The sequence below is a fragment of the Tenrec ecaudatus genome, chromosome 13, assembly GCF_050624435.1.
Source record: "Tenrec ecaudatus isolate mTenEca1 chromosome 13, mTenEca1.hap1, whole genome shotgun sequence".
Lineage (NCBI taxonomy): Eukaryota > Metazoa > Chordata > Mammalia > Afrosoricida > Tenrecidae > Tenrec > Tenrec ecaudatus.
The window spans coordinates 74,359,967-74,380,560 of NC_134542.1; the positions used below are offsets into that span (position 1 = coordinate 74,359,967).

Genomic DNA, 20,594 nt, shown 5'->3' on the forward strand with positions numbered 1-20,594 from the left:
GTCTATCGTTAAAATTCAAGCAATGCACTGATTTCCAGTGGGGTGGGGATGTTGATGCATTGCTCTTAGCAGTGGAAAATAGCAGGATCTACTACACATTGAGCCCTGCTTATGGAAACAGCGATAAAGAAATCAAATGACACGTTGCACTGAGCAAGACTGCTCCACAGACTTCTCTGAAATGTGGAAGAGCAAGGATGTCACTTTGAATGCTAAGTTGCACCTGACCCAAGCTATGATATTTTTGATCAATTCACGTGTATATGAAAGTTGGACGCTGAATGAGGGAGAAGAATGGACATATCTGAAATAGGGTGCTGGTGAAAATATTGAAAATAGCATAAAATGCCAGAAGAATGAACATACTTGTCTTAGACGAAGTACAGCCACAATGCTCCTTGGAAGCAAAGACAGTTAGAGTTCTTCCTGTGTACAGGAGAAGCTGTTATGTTAGGGAAAGGGAGCAGGTCCCGTGAAAAGGCTGTCAAGCTTCGTAAAGGAGAAGGGCAGCAAAAGAGATTATCTATGAGATAGGTTGATACCGTGGCTGCAACCGTGGCCTAAATATAGGAATTGGAAGGATGGCGCAAGATGGGGCACCACTTCATTCTCTTGCATTTAGGGTTACTATGCATTGGCACCAACTTGCCAGCATCTATAGCTGAAGATGAACATAATTTGCATGCACATGACCTCACAATGCCACTTCTTACATAAATGCTTGCATATGCATAGCAAGGGTTGCATGCAAGGACGCTCATTGCAGCTTTGGTTGAAGTTGGAAACAATCCAGATCTCTCTCTCCCTCTCTCTCTCTTATCTATCTATCTATCTATCTATCTATCTATCTATCTATCTATCTATCTATCTATCTATAGTGGTATTTACATACTCTGAAAGGATAAATGACCTGTCAACCCATTGTCATCAAAAAGATAACTCATAGAGAGCCAATAGGACAGCATAGAGTTGCTCTGTAAGGTTTCCTCGGTGAGAGCAGATTGCCTAACTTGGTGGGCTGGAAAGCTTGCTTTTCCAGTCAGCAGCTCAATGCTTCACCTATGTGAACTACTATGAGACTTGAAAGAACTACAGCTACTTGCAAAAGCACAGGATAGCATAGGTGTAGTATTAGGGGGCAAAGCCAAATGCAGATGTGTGTACCACAGCTGATTCCCTAATCTGAAGGTCAAGTTCAGATAGAAGAATCTATTATATTTAGGGACAGATACTTAGATGGTTAACTTATCAAAAACATGAAGTGTTGAACAATCATCAATCACTGAAGGATTGGAATCCATGTAATTTGAAGTTGAAGGAGGGGTCAGTAGCAGAGCCGACGCTGTGAGGTCCGGTGTGCAGAGGTGATGGATGACAGCGGGAGCCCAAGATCCGTTTGTGGACCTGCCTAGGAAATAAGCCTGCGGAGAACTTCCCCAATCTACAATTGAGGCATGGGAGGAAAGTGGTCACTGAACACTGTGCTTGGACAAGAGGTGTATAGAAGAGCAAGGCATAAATCTGGCCCAAACAGTTACAACTTTGTCAGTAGATCCTCTGTATAATGTGGGATGGACCTAATATGGTTTCCCACATATTTTTTGTTTATATGGTTTTGTTCAATTTTTGTTTGTTTATGTCAATGGAGGTCACCCACTTGATGCTGTTATATATGTGCTTTTCTGTTTTTTCAGTAAATGAAACCCAGGATGGATGAACCCATAGGGACAGCAAGTAGAATAAAAGGTTTGGGGGGTACGGTGGTGGTCGTGGGGTAAAAGGGAGACGATGTCAAAGAGTGCATGTAGAAAAAGAATATTTGGAAACTGATTGTGGTAGCAATTGTACATTCTACTTGATGTGATTGAAATATGGAATGATATATGTATTAAATCTAAACAAACAAATAAATAAGGTATTGACTACTTTGAAACTCCAGATTGGGAGAGGGGGAAAAGAGACGCTTCATTTCAAGATCTGCCATCCTTCTTGGTTTTGTTAATGGTATTTTCTGTGGTGTCATGTTTCCCAGGATTAAGGGTTAAGAGACTCCATTTGAGAAGCAGAGGGAGGGAACCAGGGGGCACATTCTCCTGATGACAAGGTTGAGACCTCTGCTGAGACAGCGAAGGCCAGGATTGGGGAGAGGACTGCATCCTTCTTAATTTTAGAGGCTAAAGTCAGAGGACAACCATCACTGGTACCTCGAGATCTGCCTTCTTACAGATTCACAAATCCTTGCCAGGTGTGGGGAGAGAAATGACCACTTTTAGACTCCCATGAAATAAATATGCCCACCTTCTCTTAGGCTGACTGTAGTAGGTCTGACAGTGTTCTGCACCTTCTTATTATTGCAGAGTTCTTAATTTAGAATCATTTCTCGTAAACATTTTGAATACCAAAGCTAGCTCTTTTGTTACCTTGCTTAAAAAATGTGAACAAGCTAATTCTAATAATTCTTGGTACAGATCCTCAAGGTGTTACTGGGAGTCAATTCATTTAACAGCAGCTGTCTACAAGATACAACCACTCAGGTTTGAATGCTTTAGAGAGCTGTTCTTTCCCTCTTCCCCCTCTCTGTTAACAGCAGGGTTTATCATGTTTACCCAGGGGGGCTAGAGGAGGAGAAGAAATGGACACCCCCTGGATTTTCACTAAGTGGGAGGAAAGAACTGGCATGCCTGGATAGGAGAGACACAATTGGGAAATGATTCCAATTGATGAAGTGGGGCAGGAGTCATGATTGTGGGACAGTATTCCTCGTGATTCTAAGGATACACACACTTTCCTTCTGTCCTTTCTCCAACAAAAAAGATGTGTGTGTGTGTGTGTGTGTGTGTGAGAGAGAGAGAGAGAGAGAAAGAGAGAGAGAGAGAGAGAGAGAGAGAGAGAGAGAGAGAGAGAGAGAGAGAGAGAGAGAGAGAGAGAAAGGGGAGAGAGAGAGGAGAGAGAGAGATTGCAAGAGTCAGAATGTGTTGCTGTGGGTGGGGGATATACTGATTTGTCCTGATATTAGAATGTTCAAACCATTACCATTCTTAGAGAGAACTAGCTATTTGCCAGAGTTTGTGATGAAAGCAGAGAGGATAATAATTGCAGTTTATTTCTTTGCTGTTGCTGTTTGTAAATATACTTACAAACAAAACAACAAAAAGGGGTTGCTCTTGATTGACCTTCCCCTTGATTTTTTCTGACTCATGGTGAAGATTCCCAATAGCTCATTTTCAGAAGCAGTTGAGCCACCAAGGTGGATTTGAACCTACACTCTTTTGGTTAGGAATACAGTGTTTGACCATGTGCATCCCCCAGAGACCTCACTTTAATTTTGCTGCAATGACCTCCAAATGTCTGGGTATTTTGACATGATTTTATTTAACATTTACATATGTAATCCAGGGACTTGATTGTGACTAAGGCTTTGCCTGACATGCAGTGTCAGCCGTTGGGGTTAACTATCCACCCGGCTGTCAGTTTGTCAAACAGAGGTGTGTGCACGTCACGATGATGCTGGAAGCTCTATTTCAAAGGACAGCAGGGTCATCATCCGTGGTGGTGGGCAGGTTGACTAGAGTTTTCAGGCTAAGAACTAGGAAGAAAGACTAGGTGATCTACTTCCAAAACAGCTCATGGGACACTAATAACAGAATACTGTCTGACATCATGCTAGAAAATACACAACCCCCAGCCCCAATATGGGAAGGCACACAAAATACACAGTGGCCACAGCAGTGGACTACAGCAGGGCTAAGGACCACGAAGTTGGTGTGGAGGTGAACGCGCTAGCTAGAAGGCTAGCTCAAGGCCATCAGCCACTAGGCAGGAGAAAGGCATGTCAGCCGGTTTCCGAAAGAATTTACAGCCTTGGAAGCTATGAGCAGCCTCCTCTGGGATAGCGTGGCTGCATTGGAGAACAACCCGGCTTCCTTTCTGTTTGTTGCCCTGGTCGCGGTCAGTTGAGCAGGTTTGGTGTCCCAGTAGGAAGATAGCAAGACTATGTTGGGGGTGGGGACTTCGCAGGTTTCCCCAGGAAGCAGTGTTTGCCTTTCCCTGGGCAGAGGTTGGGGAGGTTAAGAAAACCTGGTTAAGCAGATGCCAGGGACATGTGTTACCTAATTTGGTCAAAGAACAAAGAGAGTGCATAACATTTGGAAATTCTCAACCGTGCACTGGGATGGGAGCTGTGACTGATGAGCAGAAACCATCTCATCCCGAGTTTCCGAGTAGGTAGGCCGGCTGCCTCTCGGTGGGAGGCCAGCATGTAGTTATGATCCGGAATAGCTGGGGGTTTTGAGCAGGCAGGTCCTGGGTTGGAATCTAGGCTGCTCTAGTGCTGTGTTGGCAAGGTTCTACACGGCTTGAGCCTTCTGTTCCCTTATCTGTAAGACGAGGCGAAGACCGAATTAGCAGGGCTAACAGGTGAGGATGGTATAGGGCAAGCAGAGCAGCGGGCCCTGGCCCGAGAGATGGAAATTAATTTGAAAATGAATAATTTCCTTAATTTCAAAGGCACTTCCAGGTTTCACTCAAGCTTAACCAAGAATTCTCAAACCCCCAGTGCAGGTTTCTGAAATCATAGTACTCCCTGCCCCCATTTGGCTGCGGACTGGATGGAGGAATGGGCACGTGGGGGGGAAGCAAGGGCTGGGGGGCAAATGTGGCCCACGGGACCCCTGGCCTCCTGGCAAGGTGGGGCCTGTCATGGCGGCCCGGTGAAATCTCAGGTGATTTCAGATCAGAGCGGCACCCATGGAAGGGTCGGCGGGGCCCAGCCCCTGTCCTGCCGGCGGGCGGCGGGGCTGACCTGGCCGGCCGGCAAAGCTCGGTCGCTCCCCGCCTCCAGCTGCGCGGGGCTCGCCCGGACTCCGGGCGCCGCCGGGTGCTCCGGCGCCCACTTGGGGCGGCGGCAACCCGGCCTCGGGCTGCCGGGGACCGCGGCCGCTGGCGCAGCGCGCCCCGGGCCCCGCGGGGGACCGGCCGGGCGCTCCCGCTGCCTCCGCGGCCCCTAGGCGCCGCGTCCCGCAGCCCGCGGCCCCCACCCACCGGCCGCTCCTCCCCTCTCCCCACCCTCCGCCCCCGCCCCCGCCCCTCCCCCGCCGCCTCGGCGACTGCTCGGCCGCGCGTCGGAGCCGCCCGGGCCCCGAGCGCCGGCGGCGAGGCCACCGCACCTGCCGAGCAGCGCGGCGGCCCGAGCAGCCCCTGGCTGGCCGCCGCCCGCTCCCGCCCCCCAATCCGTCTCCGCGCCCCGCACCCCGCGCTCGGTCTCCCATGACGTCCGAGCCCCCCGGCCGGCGACCATGACCACTTCCCTGCAAGATGGGCAGAGCGCCGCGGGCAGGGCGGCCGCTCGGGAGTCGCCGCTGGCGGTCCAGGTGTGCGGCGCTGCCCGCGGGAGGGGCGACGCCCGCGACCTGGCGCCTGCCCCCGGGCTGCACGCGCGGGCGCGCCGGGCCGCTCCGGACGGGCCCCGCGGCGGGGCGGCGGACAGGTAGGCAGCCCTCGGAGGGCGCGGGGGAGTGTCCTGGCCGAGCAGCCGGCGGAGGGGCAGGAGGCGGTCCTAGGGGGTGAACCATGTGCCCAGAGCGGGGCCAAGTTTGTGAAAGTCTCCGAAGACAATTCCCTTGGAGCTGGCTCCTGCCGGATCCGCGGGACATTGCGATCTCGCAGCGCCTTATAAATAGCATCGCCGGTCCATCGAGAGCTCCTGGTCTCTCTTGTCGCTGCTCACCGGTGTGAACCAGGAGGCCGAGCTCCAGGTCGACCACCCCTTTCTTTCCACGTTCCTTCTTTGTGCCCTCCCCCCCCCCCTTCTCTGCAACTTAAACAAATATTCCTTTTATTTGATATATGTCTACATTTGTAAAGAGCTTAGCGTAATTGAGTTCACCTCCTCCCACATAGAGTCTTCCAGCGCCCCAGGAGGAGCAGAGCACCGGATTGACATTGGAGCAGTATTGCTGTGGAGCAGGAGAGAACAGACTTTAAAAGGTCCCCTGTCTCGTCGCACTAAGTGTCTTTAGAGTTCACAGTTTTGCACATGCTTTAGGAGAAAACGACGGCAACAATGCAAAAATCCATCGTCTGTATGTTCAAAATGTAAAGGGCACTTAGATGTTCAAGGTGCCCCAACTTCCCTGAAGTTAAAATCACTCTCCAGTGGACCAGAGTTACATTTACACTAGCAAGTTCAAGATCATTGCCTTGCTGTTTCGCAGCTATAAGCATTTGAAAAATCAGCAGACTGTGTGTGGGCACCATTGTGAATGAAATTCCAAGTGAGATGATCCACAGCTATAATTAAGAAATCATAACTTCCAAAAATGATTAGTGAAATATCATTGGGATGAATTCACTAAATGATATTTACAGGCTTTGCTATTTTCAGGGATGCCTAACAATATCTGTTCCTCAGATTTTTTTCCCCATTAATAATGATCTAGGGAATATTTACAATTTAGGAAAATCATTGAGAGTGCTGGAAATGGGGTGCCCATAATTTAATTCGACCCACAGAAGCTGGTCTGCAGGCCTTTTCTGTATACTTTATGTAATGCCAGTGCCTCACCGAGCTGTACATGTTGGCTTCAACACACTTTTTCATCGTGCCAGCGTTATATTTTACATTCAGTTTTATGTAAATTATACCCCGTGTTCTCTTGGTGCAGGAGGAAAAAGAACGCTCTTGGTGCTCTGGAGAGGCCGTCTATTCCAAACCCCTTTCCGGAGCTGTGCTGCTCTCCGTTTACATCTGTTTTGTCAGCAGGCCTGTTTCCCAAAGCAAATTCAAGGAAAAAGCAGGTAGGCATATTTGAATAGTCTCATTCCAAAAGCTTTTAAAATCACGCACAGTCCTTAACAATGTTCATAATGGATTAGTGCGAGGTAGGTTAAATCACTCTTACCCAGCATAGTCCTTAGGCATTATTTTTCTCGGTTGGCTCATGTATGCTAGGGATGTTAATATTTAACTTCCCAGGTTTTGGGATGGGTTAAAAGACAGAACACATTTAATATGTCCAGCATATATATGGAAAACACAATTCCGAGGAACTATTCACAGGGTAGGTTTAACATGGTACATCGTAATAGACTATCAATTTGAAGTTGGGACTTGAAGGGGAGGGGCTGTTGGTGGTAGTGGGTGAGAAGGGTGGGTGATTGATTCCTTTAGTATCATTGTATTCAGGTATTAAAGGATCAACACAGAATCAAAACCACTAGATACCCGTAGATATGATTAGAGGGCGATAGGAAAAGGAGCGAGAGGGATTGATGGAACTTTGTTTTAAGGAATCAGGTCATATGATTCTGGCATATTCTAAACCCATAGGTCACTCAGTATGCTGGGAACTCTAGAAACCTCGTGTCTGAAGTCAGTAGACCAGATGTCTAACTTCTTGAGGTCTCATTCTTTCTCTAGGCTATGACAGTTTTTGTTCTTAAGACCTTCTACTGATTGGATGAGGATCGTCCACATTATCACGGGCAATCTTCCTCAAGTGAAATAATTAATCACATCAACAAACATTTTCCGGGCACCATCTTGATTGGTCTTTGGCCGAACAGTAGGGCACTCTAGCTCCACCGAGTTGACATGTACCATCAACTGTTTTACTTTTCTTTCATTTGTGAAATTCTCAACCCAAGCCAGTCTCACTGACAGATGATGAGGGAATCCATGACAGTAGGTACCTGGAGTACTGGACTAGCCAGGTCTTCTTTATGTCAGTGAATTCGTCTGCCTGCAGAAAGCAGATGATTTGTCTGTAACGATTAGAAGATGGTTTTTATTTTTGTGATCTCATTTTCTTTCTTTCCAATTGTTTAATTTGGGCACTATCTGAAGTAATTTGTATTTCCTGGGGAAAAGGACCAAGCCGCTTTGGGGAATTCCATCCTAGTAATTTGTATTTCATGGAGAAAAGGACCAAACAGCGATGGGGCATTCCATTGTAATGATATATTTTGAGGTGGGTGGGGGATCAGTATATCCCAGAATGATCCATGTCTCAATGTACTTTTTCTTGGTTTTGAACTAAGAACTTCAATAGCAGGGCTTTCAATAGCAACAGACACTCTTCCTTCAACAGCCATGAATCGAAATGGCCAGATGCTCAGAGGACAGGGCGGATGAATATAGAGGGGAAGATAGTGGGGCATCTTCCTTGCTACCCACCCCTGACTATTATTCTCTTTCCTGAAACTGTTCTACCCCCCTAGGTGAGTTCATGGCTGTGGAGTTATAGTTTCAGGAATGGGGAAACACCCTGGGAAGGAATGCATTTTCAATAACAATGAGCCATCATGGAGGCAGTAGGAGAGCAGTGCATGGTTGTGTTTGCATGGGAATCTGTTGTCCCTCAAACTCACTGCCATCTAGTGGATTCTGACTCTGACAGGGAAGACCTCCCCCGGGGGGTTCTTAACCTTTAAATCTTTATGGCAGTACAGAGCTTCATCTTTCTCCTGCAGAAAGCAGACGGTGGGTTAGAACTGCTGACCTTGTGATTAACAGTTCAGTGCGTAGCCCACAATGCCACCGGGGCTCCCTGGAATCCGCTGGAGCAAGGCATACATATTTTTTTTGAGAGGGGAAGGCATGGGTGTCTAAAGGTTGCATGGCTTGTGGTGTAAGGGTCGGAGAAAGTAGGTGTGCTTTGAATCAGAATCTCTGATGGCAGAGGGTAGCCTGTAGATGGGTAGGACTGTGACTTTGGATGGAGGGATGGGCAATGAGGAGATTATTTTGATTATTTGTTGTCACAGTGAGCTTAAGAGTCCGATCCCAAGGGAAAATGCACTTTGATGAAATGCCCAGACCCTTTGGTTCTCTATTAGGATGCGCGAAGGGGAGTGGGTGATAGATTTGATTGTGTGGAGAAAATCAATACTGATTGACCGTGTGATCCAAAATGGGAAAAGAAAATGTTAGATAATGATACAATAGTTATCTGGGGAATTTATTAGATTATTTCCCTCTTTATGGAGGGTCTGTTCCTTGCCTGTCTTAGACACAGGGGCATTTAGCTCATCAAAGATGCCAACTGAGGGGTATGTTACCAAAGCACAACTTTGATATGGGGTTGGGTTAGGGAAAGCTGAGGAAGAGGGAAAGAGAGAGAATTCTAAGCTGACTGTCCTTTTAATTAGTGAATGGGCACTGGTAGAAGTGACTGTCCAAGGAACTTGGTGATGGGGGCGGGACGGGGCTTGTTTTGACGGGGAGGGCAGTGATTGAGAATATAGGTGTTGGTAAGCTTATGTCAATAGAAGGAGAAAAAAGGAAGACTGGGTGAGGTGTCAGGGTTTTCAGGGAGGGCTGTTCTCCGTGGAGAGAACCCTCCTGGAGTAGCACTTTGGGGCAGTGGTACCAAGTCTTCAGCCCAGCTTTGGTAAGTGGGTAAAGTGGGAAAAAACGATGAGTTACTCTCACCTCTGAACAAGTTTCCTGCCCTGGCTTCGTGTCCAGATTTCCCAGTGACCTCAGGGATCACGGCTCCCACACAGCTGAGCTCCCTCCTGGGGACCAATCCCAGAGGAGTGTGCCTACATCAGAAGGCCTGTTCCTGTGGAACTCTTCCTTGGCCTGAGAGTTGGAGTGTCTCTGAAGAGAGGGCTATTCGAAAGTTGAGAGAGAACTTTCCTTTTAAAAATTTGTTTCCCTTCACCCCGACCTTGACTTTCTTGTGAGAACAGATCCTGTTGATTGTACTCCTATGCACACACACACACGCATTTCTTTGGATTGAGTAAAGTTTGGAGAATTGAAGACCCTGCCAGAAATTTCTCCATGCCTCAGTGTGTTTCTGACACACATGATCCCTTGCAAGAGAGGGTTTCTGCCCCAGTTAGTCCCGATCTTTGGTAGAGATGAAAAAAATGACTATGTGATGGTTCTACTGAATACCGTTTATGGTAGAAACGTTTACAATCTCTCTTAAATTTTTTTGGTTAACTTTTCCAATCATTTTAGTAATTCTCGCCCCCCCCCCGCCTTTTCCCTGAGAAAAGTGAAGAACTGACTGAATTTGTTATTTATAAATACATGACCAGAAATTTTAAAAGAATACAGAGTGGAGATGCTAAATTTCATCTGGCCTTTCAAAACCACAGTCAGAAATCATTTCACAGGCCGTAAATATCTAGTTTTACCATTTGAGAGGCTGCCGGCTGCAGCAGAGGTGAAGCGCGCTGAAGCCGCAAGTAGGATGTGCTGTAGCTCGTTTTGCAAATGAAATGCCCGAAGTAGCTAATACAGTAGGCTTTGCAGTTTTAAATAGGAGCTAAAAAGAGGTAGAAACTGGATTCTTTTCTCTCACTTAACTCTTTTTATAGCACTGGTCAATTTTTAAGAACGTGCCCTTTGTGTTTACTAGCAAGGTGGTTTAAGGTCTACCTTTTTGTATGTAGATGGTTCTGAGAGGTTACATACAATTAAAAATATTTATTTCAAGTGATTTACCTTGAATTTAATGAATATCAATTTATTTATTTATTTTTAATTCCATTTAATATTAATCAGGACAGACTTCTTTAGCAGTGAACAGTAACAATCTACTGCTTCGGTGATTTTTGTGCTAGGAAACAGATTGTATAGTCAAAACAAACAAAAACACAAGGAAACACCCCAAACTCACTGCCAATGAGTTGATTCAGACTCATAGTGTCCCCATATAGGGTCTCCAAAGCTGTAAACTTTAAAACAATTAATAAATAATTTTATTGGGGGCTCTTATAACAATCCATTTATCAATTGTATGAAGCACATTTGTGCACATGTTGGCATCATCATTTTCTCTCTACCTGAGTCCTTGGTATCAGACCCTCTTTTCTCTCTCCTTTCTTAAATTATAAATTTCTATTGTTTGTCCCCTTGGGTGGGGGGGTTGAGAGGGTATAAATTGATCATTGCGACCAATTTCCCCTTTCTCCCCCTTCTCACTCTACCTTCCCCCATATCCTCATGGTATTGATACTCCCATTACTGTTCCCAAGGGGTTTCTCTATCCTGGATTCTGAGTATCAAAAGCTCTTGTCTGTACCAGTGTACATGCTCCGGTCTAGCCAGATTTGTAAGGTAAAACTGGGGTCATGGTAGTGGCCTGGAGAAAGCATTGAAGAACTGGAAGAATGTTGTGTTTCGTTGGTGCTATACTGCAGCCTGGCTGACTTGTCCCTTCTATGGACCCTTCCGTGAGGATGTCCAGTTGTCTACAGACGGGCTTTGGGTCTCTACTCCTACCCCCCTTGTTTGCATCATGTGTTTGTTTTGGGTCTTCTGATGCCTGATGCCTGACACCTGATCTCATCAACACCTTGTGATCACACAGGCTGGTTTGCTGCTTTCATGTGGGCTTTGTTGCTTCCCTGCTAGATGGAAAGCTGTAAATCTTTATGGGAGGAGATTGCCTCATATTTCTCCTTCAAAGCAGCCGGTGGGCTTGAACCAAGGAACCTGTGGTTAGCAGTGTAACTCTTATATAACTGCCCAGGAGACCTCCTCTGCTTGTGTTGTAAACAACTGTGGTTAATTGCTTCCCAAGGCTATTTAACAATGAGCATATCAAATAACCCCTCTGAAGATATTCAAGATAAAGACTATATGAAAACCTGTGCACGGTGGAATGTTCTAGCTGGCAGAGATCTCTGAGATTGTCTAGTCTCATCATCTTTTATAGATGAGCAACTTCATATGTACGTGGATTTATCCCAAACAGGATGTGTTTGAACATGTCTCTGCCATCAGTGGGTGGCCACGGGCAACTTCTCTCAGTTAAGCACTTGTCCTTGTCTCATGAGAGGGCCTTCATAGAAAAGGGTCATGGAAACCTTGGCTCTTGGCTTCTGTGTAGAGACGTCTGGTCAGAGGATGATGGCACCTTTTTGTGGAGAGTCTAAAGGGGCCTGTCTTGAGAGACTTTCTTGAAAGCCACAGGAAGGTCACGGGTGTGCTAGAAGTTTTAAGAAACTCTAAAACTATATTGGTGAGAAAATGGCCAGGAAGGTTCTACTGAGGAGTGTTTTTCCTAATTACTATAAGGCCTGGGCCCTTGGGCTGTACTCTGCGAGTGCTGTTGGTCAACTGTATTCCATCCAGCCCACAGCGGCGACCTTGCCCCTTCAGGCTTCTTTCCCAAACTCAAGGAACATTGAAAAGGCACATGGTTTGAGTCCCTAAAAGATGGACATTTGATAAGGTGTAAATCAAAGAACACAGAATTCTCCAGGGAAGGATTAGAGAGATGGAAATGCCGAAGTGTCCAGATGGAGAATTATGTTAAGAAACAGCATCTTCACTTTGTTGTTGAAGTTTCCTACGGTTTTATAATACTACTTTTTGACTCATTCTCAGAATTCATCTAGAAATGACTGTGTGGCTGATGACAGCCTGGCCAGAGGCCTTAGACAGTCTTTTTTTTGAAGGTGCAATTTCAGAAAGAAAGGGAGAGCCGTAAGAGTTGTGCAGGTACTAAGCTTAGGTCAGCGTTGCTAGTTACAGCGCAGCCCATGGTGCAAGAAGAGCCGGGTGACGTTTGTTAACATTCATCTAAGGACCTGCGGTTTTCTCATTATTTTATCTTCCTTAAATAAAACTGCCACTCTGGGTATTTTTGTTGGTTTTTTTTTTTTTGCCACTCTGGGTTTTTACTGTGAGTTTTATTCTCCATTTTTTCCCCCAAAATTGATATGAAAAAAAAAATCTGTGAAACAAATTGGTTCTCCCACGCAGCAGAACTTATTCATTGCTGACAGGTCTATGGGTTGTTGCGCTCTCTGACCCCACCGGGAAGGCTCAGTCAGCCCATTCTCAAGATAAACAAACAGAAGTGCAAAACCGGAAGGAACTTGCCTCTGCTTCCACAGTTTCATTAGGGGGAAAATAAAAAAGATGATCATGTCCCAGTAGGCTTTGCCCCTGGCTACACGATTTCTCTATTGAATTAAGTCTGTTCATATATCTCTCAGAGAAATAAAAGATATCTTTCAAGAAATTTCTTCTTCGTAGGTTTAGTCTCTGACTTTTTTTTTCTCTTGCATCTCAGAGATGGTTGAAGGAGGAGGATGTCTCTGGCCCCTTATGAACAGGCTTCTGAGGTCATTCTTTTGTGACGTTAGTGATCATCCTGATTGGTACAGTGGGGGACCCGCATGTGTGGTTCTTGAGGAATCCTAGGTGCCTGCTACAGTAAGTGTCCTCAGTGATGAGATCCCTATTTCTCCCCTAAGGAAGCTCTCTTCCATATTGTTTTCCATAGACTTGGCATTTATCAAACGCTGGGCTCATCTACTCCATTTATTTCATTTCTCTGTTGATTTCCTTCGTTGAAAAATTTGAAAGGAAACTCCAGGTTTCTGTCACTGCATCCTCACATTTTCTTATGTAACAAGAATGACATTATTCGCCCCACAGTCACAACAACAAAGTAATTTCTTGGTATCATCTCAAACCATCCATAATCAAATTTCCTCAGTTGGAATGACACATGAAATCCTCAAATTACAACCGGGTTTGCATTTCAAAAGGCTGCAAATTAGTTCTTTGGAAGTTGGGATTCATTTTGATATGGAAACAACAGCCTAAATTGTATTTAGATTCCCCCAAGCTATTTGACAAAATCCCATTTAATGTGCAATGCGGCACAAATAATGCAACATGCAGGAAGCACAGCAGAAGCAACACTTGCTTCCATTAGGATTTCAGACAAATTGAGCTTTTCAACGACAGTTTGCCACCTTTTCTCTGGCGGGTCGCATGTGCATGTTCGTAAATGCGAGGCTGGAACTTGGTGACTATCGATTTTTCGGGAGAAAATTTTGAAAGGAGAGGGTTCTTTGTAGGCGCCGGGAAGCAGGCTTTAAAGCAGTGCCTCTGGGAGTATGACCATCTTGCTCAGAATCAGCAGGGAGGCTTTTTAAAAATACAGAACTTGGGCCTCTCACAAAACCCAAGCAACCCCGCAGGGATTCGACTTTGTGTTTTTGTTTTTCTCTTTGAGATATCTACAAAATCAGTGCTACTGGGGAAACCTGACCTTCCAGAATTGTAGATGGCTTCAGTTAGTTCACCAAAAGACAGGGGTATTACAAATGGACTTTAGTTGGTATTTTAGTCGTGTATTGATTGTTGGGAGGAAACGCAACCTCACATGAACTGGCCTGAAAGGTTCTGTTGTAGGACCTGCAGGCCAAAAGTTCACTGGTCTCATGAGACATCGGAATTGCGAACTAGAAAGCCAGTAAAAAATAAAGTAAAAGAAACCGGGCAGCCATTTTCTCTCTCTGTTGTTTTGTCACACACACAGCACTGAGTTGTCCTTCTCCTTGCAGATTTGCTTCATTCGCTGACACTTCTCTGCAGTCTTGCTTGGCCTGATTGTAGGGTTTGCACATGTGACCTCAAGTGGCCACTCTGGAGTGTTCTTCCTGCTAGTAGTTCAGTGTTTGGTAAACAAAGCCTGTAACTGGAGGAGAGATTAGTCCAGTGTGCCTATCTCTTAATCAGCCACCTGTAGTCAGGGAGCCAGAGGCACCTGGGTTAGGGCAAGCTCACCAAGGGTCGTGGGGAGTGAGTCTGTGAGAAGGAGGTGCAGGTTAATTAGGTCAGGTCTATGGAGATTGAAAGGAAAGTTGGACATACAGCGCTCTAGGAAAGCCGTGCAAACAAAACCCAAAAGAGCAACAGATGAGTAGATCCTTATTATAGAGATGCATTGTCATGATCCACCAATGGTGTGACTGGCCTGGGCTTTATAGTTCACAGTGTCTAATCCCTTTGTCTCAACAAATTTAGTCCCAGATTCAGTTGTTCTGATGGTGCCAGCCTTCAGTTATGACCATCTCTTATGGGTCTTGTCTTGAGCTTGTATCTTAGTGAGATCTTTGACATTCTCTTGGTCTCAAAAAACTCACTGCAATCAAGTTGAATCTGACTCACAATGACCCTAAGGGACAGGATGGAACTGTCCCTGTCGGTTTCGAAGACGGTAACACTTTACGGGAGTGGAAATCCCATCGTTGTCCCTTGCAGCAGCTGCTGGTTTAGATCTGTTGACCTTGCGGTTAGCAGCCCCCTTTGTAACCTCTTTGTCACTACGGCTTCTTTCTCTTGGTTGCACCTACTAACCCAGGACCCTTTTTACCCCTCAAGCTAGCTCGCTTCTTTGTGTAGCCATAGACAACTCCATCTTCCTGTTTTAAATGATTAAATTGTCTAGCAGATCTGTTTGACAAGGTTTTATTTCCCGTTTGAAGGTTACCTCCAATTTTTTGGTTAATGTGCAGAGTTATTTTGCAGCCCAAACTTTATCTACAACCTGGGTTTTCTTTTTCACTTGTTTGAAAGCTCAGCTTCTCCTTTGTTTTTTCCCAAGGGTATGTAGATCATGCTCTATCCAGAGAAAGAAAATTGGAGTCATGCACGGTTCAATATAAATAGGGATTTTAATTAACATAAAGAATTCCGGAGTCTGATGGGTGTTGCCCGAAAAATGTGGGCTTCCATGGAGTAGTGTAAATTCTATTCATGCAAGGGAAGCCAACTTGGGAATCTCCCTTTTAGCCCTCCAGGATAAAAGGTCAAAGAGAGACCTGACGTCAGTAGCCACAAGCTTTTGCCATGGCCAGGGAGTGAAAGAAACGGGAGAGGTGAGCTAGAGAAAATGTCGCACATGTCTTGTCCTTTCACGTGGACCCACTTAATCATGCATCTCAAAACCGTAGAGAAAATAAACACAAATCGGCTTTGACTCTATTCTATCCCATCTTACAAATGGCTGTACACTAAACGGACATGAATACCTGTAATAGGCTGGGTTGTCTAGAGAAACAGATCCAGGGGATACTTTTCTATGTATAAGAAAGAGCTTTACATCAAGAAGGAATTATATATCTCAGGAAGGCATCCTAACCCTGTCCATCTCAAGTCCATAAGTTTGAGACTAATCCTAAGTCCTTCTTTAGACTCACGTAGCTGGAGGCTGGGGGTGCAGAATGGTGAACTGGGGAGAGCAGGAAGACCACAGGCTGCTGGTACAGTGTGTGACTCCAAGGCAGAGGCCCAGCAAGCAGGAAATGAAGGGGGAACCCAGTTAGCAGGTCAATTATCCCTCAGCACCACCAGGGCTCCTTAATAATGAATATGTTAGCTATTTCTTCATTGACATTTTTCCATAGGCTTATTGCTATGTGTGGTGGTTGGGTCTTCAGGCTATTTCTTTCACTTATAGCCAGAGTCCTGCTGCTATAGTGGATGATTTATTGGGCCCCTAACCACAATGTCAGCAGTTCAAACTCACCCACCACTCTGAGGGAGAAAGACGAGACTTTCTGCTCCCATAAAGATTTATAGCCTTGGAAACGTAAAGGGGCAGTCCTACTCTGTCCTAGAAGGCGACTGTGTGTCAGAATTGACTCAGTGGTAATGAATTAGTTTGATTTTTAGCTTTTTTTAATAGCCACACATAATACACTAATTTCCAGGGCTACAATTTTAATCATGTTTCTATGGAAATACATGAGTCGACAGGGAAGCCTTGGAAAATACAGACTGAAGATCAGCAGACTTACTTACAATATGGGTTTGTTGCCGATGAGTGATGCCGATGTGAGCCTCTTGCCCATCCCTTTGGGTTTCAGAGCTCAGCAGCTGCAGTCCACCCCAAGAGCAAGTGATTCTGGCGGCTCCCGAGAGTACTAACGGAAATCACAGTGGTGCAGTGGCTCTAGGAAGCTTCACAAGCTTCTTTGATCATGTTGGCACCAGAAGTGTTCAAATGTTGTCCTCCCTCCGTTGCTAAGGAGCTCCTGTGGGGTGCCATCGGGTTCATGTGTCTGGAAATCATTGGTACAGAAGAGCCGGGCAAACTAGAGACTTTGCGGCAAAGCCAAGATCCCAGTATTAGAAAGAGGCTCAGAAAAGGATTAAATCTACATGTTGAAAGAGAGAATCAAGTATCTCAGCTTGAAATTGAGGTTATGAGATCCCGACGACCTTCTAGTTCAGTGGTTCTCAACCTTCCTAATGCTGTGACCCTTTAATACAGTTCCTCGTGTTGTGGTATTTTCGTTGCTATTTCATAATTGTAATTTTTGTTACAATTATGCTTTCTGATGGTCTTAGATGACCCCTATGTCACGACTCACAGGTAGGGAACCACTATTCTAGTAGATTCTTACTCGTGATCTGAGATTAGAACATTTGATAGCCCAGAAAACATTTGATTTTGCTTGACTTCCAGGCTCCAAGGTGGTCACAGCCTTAAGTTCTTGTCCGTATTCGCTATGCATCACCCTAAAGTGGCATTTCTCATCCCATTAGAAAACCCCTAGTCAGTTGCTCAAATAAAAAATTAAGGTTAAACCTCTTCCTGGATTTTGTTTGTTTGTTTTTGGTGTCAGATTCTGTTACTTCTACCCAAACGATGTATCTAGGAACCCGCCCGCTCTTCTCTATCTTCACTACCACCATCCTAGTGTAAGACTCATTTTTCCTCACCTACAGGAGCTTTCCCCTGGCTTCCTTGTTTCCATTGAACCCATCTTTATTCATTGTCCATACACTTGTCACAGTGAACTTTTAGAAGTGTAGATCCTATCACTCCCTAAGTGACTAGATTTGCTTAAAATAAATCCAGACTTCCTCTTTTTGTCTACAGTACACTGCCGTGCTGAAGTCATTTTTAAAAAGTGTATACCATTTGTGTTTTATTTTCAAAAGTAACTGTTCTCCGTGAAGGTCTGCACAGCAGCGCAGATTTCCATTCAGCCGTGTCCCTGCACATTCTCCTGAACGGGTGGATGTTCTCATTATTTCTATTCTGGTTGGTCTTTTTCCGCTCATCTAGTGTCCTTGATACCTTACATTCTCATCTTTGAAAGGAATTGTTGATGGACTCGTGGAGGTGATTTTTTTTAAAGAGGCATAGTACTTCGGAGTGATAGTCATTATTCCTGGAGCCACTGTGGTTTATACTTTAGTTTCACTTCCTGGCTAAGTGTAAATGGACAAATGTAAGGTACTGCTAGGGTTTCTTCCAGTTTATTGTGTTGACAACAATCCAGTGGTTTAGAAAGAAAATGGAAATAGCCAGTGGGTTTAAGAGGTCTTCAGAGCCAGGCGTCGTCACTGACAGTGTTTTAATGGGTAACTGTTCATTTTCTTGGGAAACAGTTTTGGCCGTTGCTCAGCAAGTGGATGCAGGGAGTCTTTTGAAGGGAGTGTTACACTTTGGAAAGAGTCACTGTCAAGTTCCTCCTGGGTCATCGTTGCCTTTCCCTCAGACATAGCACCCGGAGAGCCCCAGCTCCCAGTGACCCCTTCCTCCCTGGTGCATTACCCCGAGGCCTGGAACCTCCGGAGCACCACACACCAGGAAAGCTTCCTTTAATGATTAATTACAGCTCCGTGAACCAGAAGATGGGCCTATGTGTGTGTGTCTTAAACATATTTCTATTTAGGGTGAACCGTGGTTACAAGGGAGGATTTTGGTCGATGTTAAAATATTTTGATTTCAGTTCTATAAGGATGAGATGAAAGGCATGATCATTTTCATCTGTTGGCTGCACTTTCTATCTGCCAACCCTGGTCGGAGAATAAGTCGCTCGTGAAGGGAAAGAAGAGTTAGTGCTGAAAAAGGCTATGTGTCGTGTTTCTGGATTTATTTTCTATTTCCAGTGGTCACTTGTTACATGTGTCAATATCTGTAAGGAGGTATGTCTGCAAACCCCTCCTGTGGGCACCTTCGTGCTGAAGGTGAGGTGCTCTGGGAGACAGACTCGTAGGATGTCCATTTGGAGCACTCTTGGACAGAAGGCCCAAAGTACATATATGGAACTATGATCATATACTCACTCATAACGCGGTGAATATTGGATATTAAGGGAGAGCCTGCTTCTCCTTACTCAGTTTCTAATCGTACTAGGAACTCTGCTGAAAGGCATAAAATTCCTTGGCCTACAGTGACCTTACCTGATCCCATAGGAGCTCCGGGACTGTGGTGACTTGCAGAATTGGAGCAAAGGAGTGGCCTTTTTTACCTCTGAAACCATCAATCATTGGAGGCTAGCCGCCTGGGAGGGCCTGACCTTGGGTCTGGTGGTTCCGCTCAGCTGAGGCAGGAAAGGAGGACCGAGGCCCAAGCTCTCGGATGACTGGCGCTCCTAACAGCTGGTGGAAGAGCCCTGAGCCCTGAGCCCTGGGGGGTTGAGCAGGGCGCCACGTTGTCAACTACCATTACCAGCCAGTTCTAGCTGTAACAAAACCTTTCTGGCACCATAGCAACGTTCAAGAGAACTAGGTAGAACTCAAAGTCTAAAGCTTACAGGCTTCCTTTCTGATTTCGGATATGTCATTCAGTCGTCTGGTTACATTTTTATTAATCAAATCTTATGAGATAGTACAATTTTTGTCACATCCTACTTTATGATGATGCATTTTAATATTTTCATGTTCTTTTAATAACAGAAATAAAGATTATATGCTACATGCTGAAGTAATTTTTAAAAAATGTATTCTGTTTGTTTTATTTTTAAACGTAACTGTTGTCTGTGAAGGTCTGCATAGCAGCGCAGGTTTCCATTCAGCCGTGTCCCTGCACATTCTCCTGAACGGGCGGATGTGCTCATTATTTCCATTCTGGTTGGTCTTTTTCCGCTCATCTAGTGTCCTTGATACCTTACATTCTCATATTTGAAAGGAATTGTTGATGGACTCATGGGGTGATTTATTTTTTAAAGAAGCATAGTACGTTGAAGTGATAGTCACTATTTTTGGAGCCACTGTGGAATTTCGCTACAAGGTGACCCACAGCAGCCAGTGTCCCTAAGGTTGGAAGACTATCTTGGGGTAATTGTCTCTGGGAGTCTTCCAGTGTCTCAACTAGTTCAGTAGGTCTGGTGTTTTTTGTTTTTTAAAGGAATTTGAAGTTTTGTACCTCACTATGAGTTGGCTTTAAGCCCATGGAAGTGAGGGCTTTTCTTTTTAGTGGAGCACCTCATTTCTATTCTTTCAGGGTCCTTCGATTGTGGCCGGCAGTGGTAGGTGGGTACCATCTAGTTCTGGGCTCTGTGGAGATGAAGCTGTGGGTTCTTTGGACTGATTTTTCCATTGGAATACTGTTTGCCTTGGTTAAAAATAAAACACTGATTCTGATGAATACTGCAAAAATGGAGGTATTTCTAAATTTTTACTTTGTAATTGGTTTTTATTTAATTAACAGCCAAAAATGAAAATCAAAGGTAGAAATGCTAATGCACACAGTGACCAAAGGAATCTCATGCTTTCAGTATAATTCCTAATATTATTACAAATTAAGTAATGATAAACAGGATATTTATTTAGCATCTAATATAATATTAATGAGTATGTTATCTTAGTTCTCTATGACTTTGACTTTAACTGCTTTTAGTTATTTTCCTTTCTTTCTTTTTAATTGTTTATTCCAAGAGGAGAATCCATTTTAATTAAAAGGATTTTATTGGGGCTCTTACAGCTCTTATAATAATCCATACATCAATTGTATCAGGCATAATTGTACATCATTATTTTCTAAACATTTACTTTCTATTTGAGCCCTTGGCATCAGTTTCTCTTTTTTCCC

The 20,594-nt window shown here is 44.9% G+C and overlaps 1 protein-coding gene across 1 annotated transcript in view; it reads left to right on the forward strand.

Annotated features, from left to right (window-relative positions):
• Window positions 1-5,294: 5,294 nt before the first annotated feature.
• The window catches only part of GRB14 (growth factor receptor bound protein 14), a 144,905-nt gene continuing 129,605 nt past the window's right edge, over window positions 5,295-20,594 (forward strand). The window contains exons 1-2 of the mRNA XM_075529488.1: window positions 5,295-5,485; window positions 6,663-6,795. Coding sequence (XP_075385603.1) covers window positions 5,295-5,485; window positions 6,663-6,795 — 324 coding nt within the window. The remainder of the gene's footprint in view (window positions 5,486-6,662; window positions 6,796-20,594) is intronic.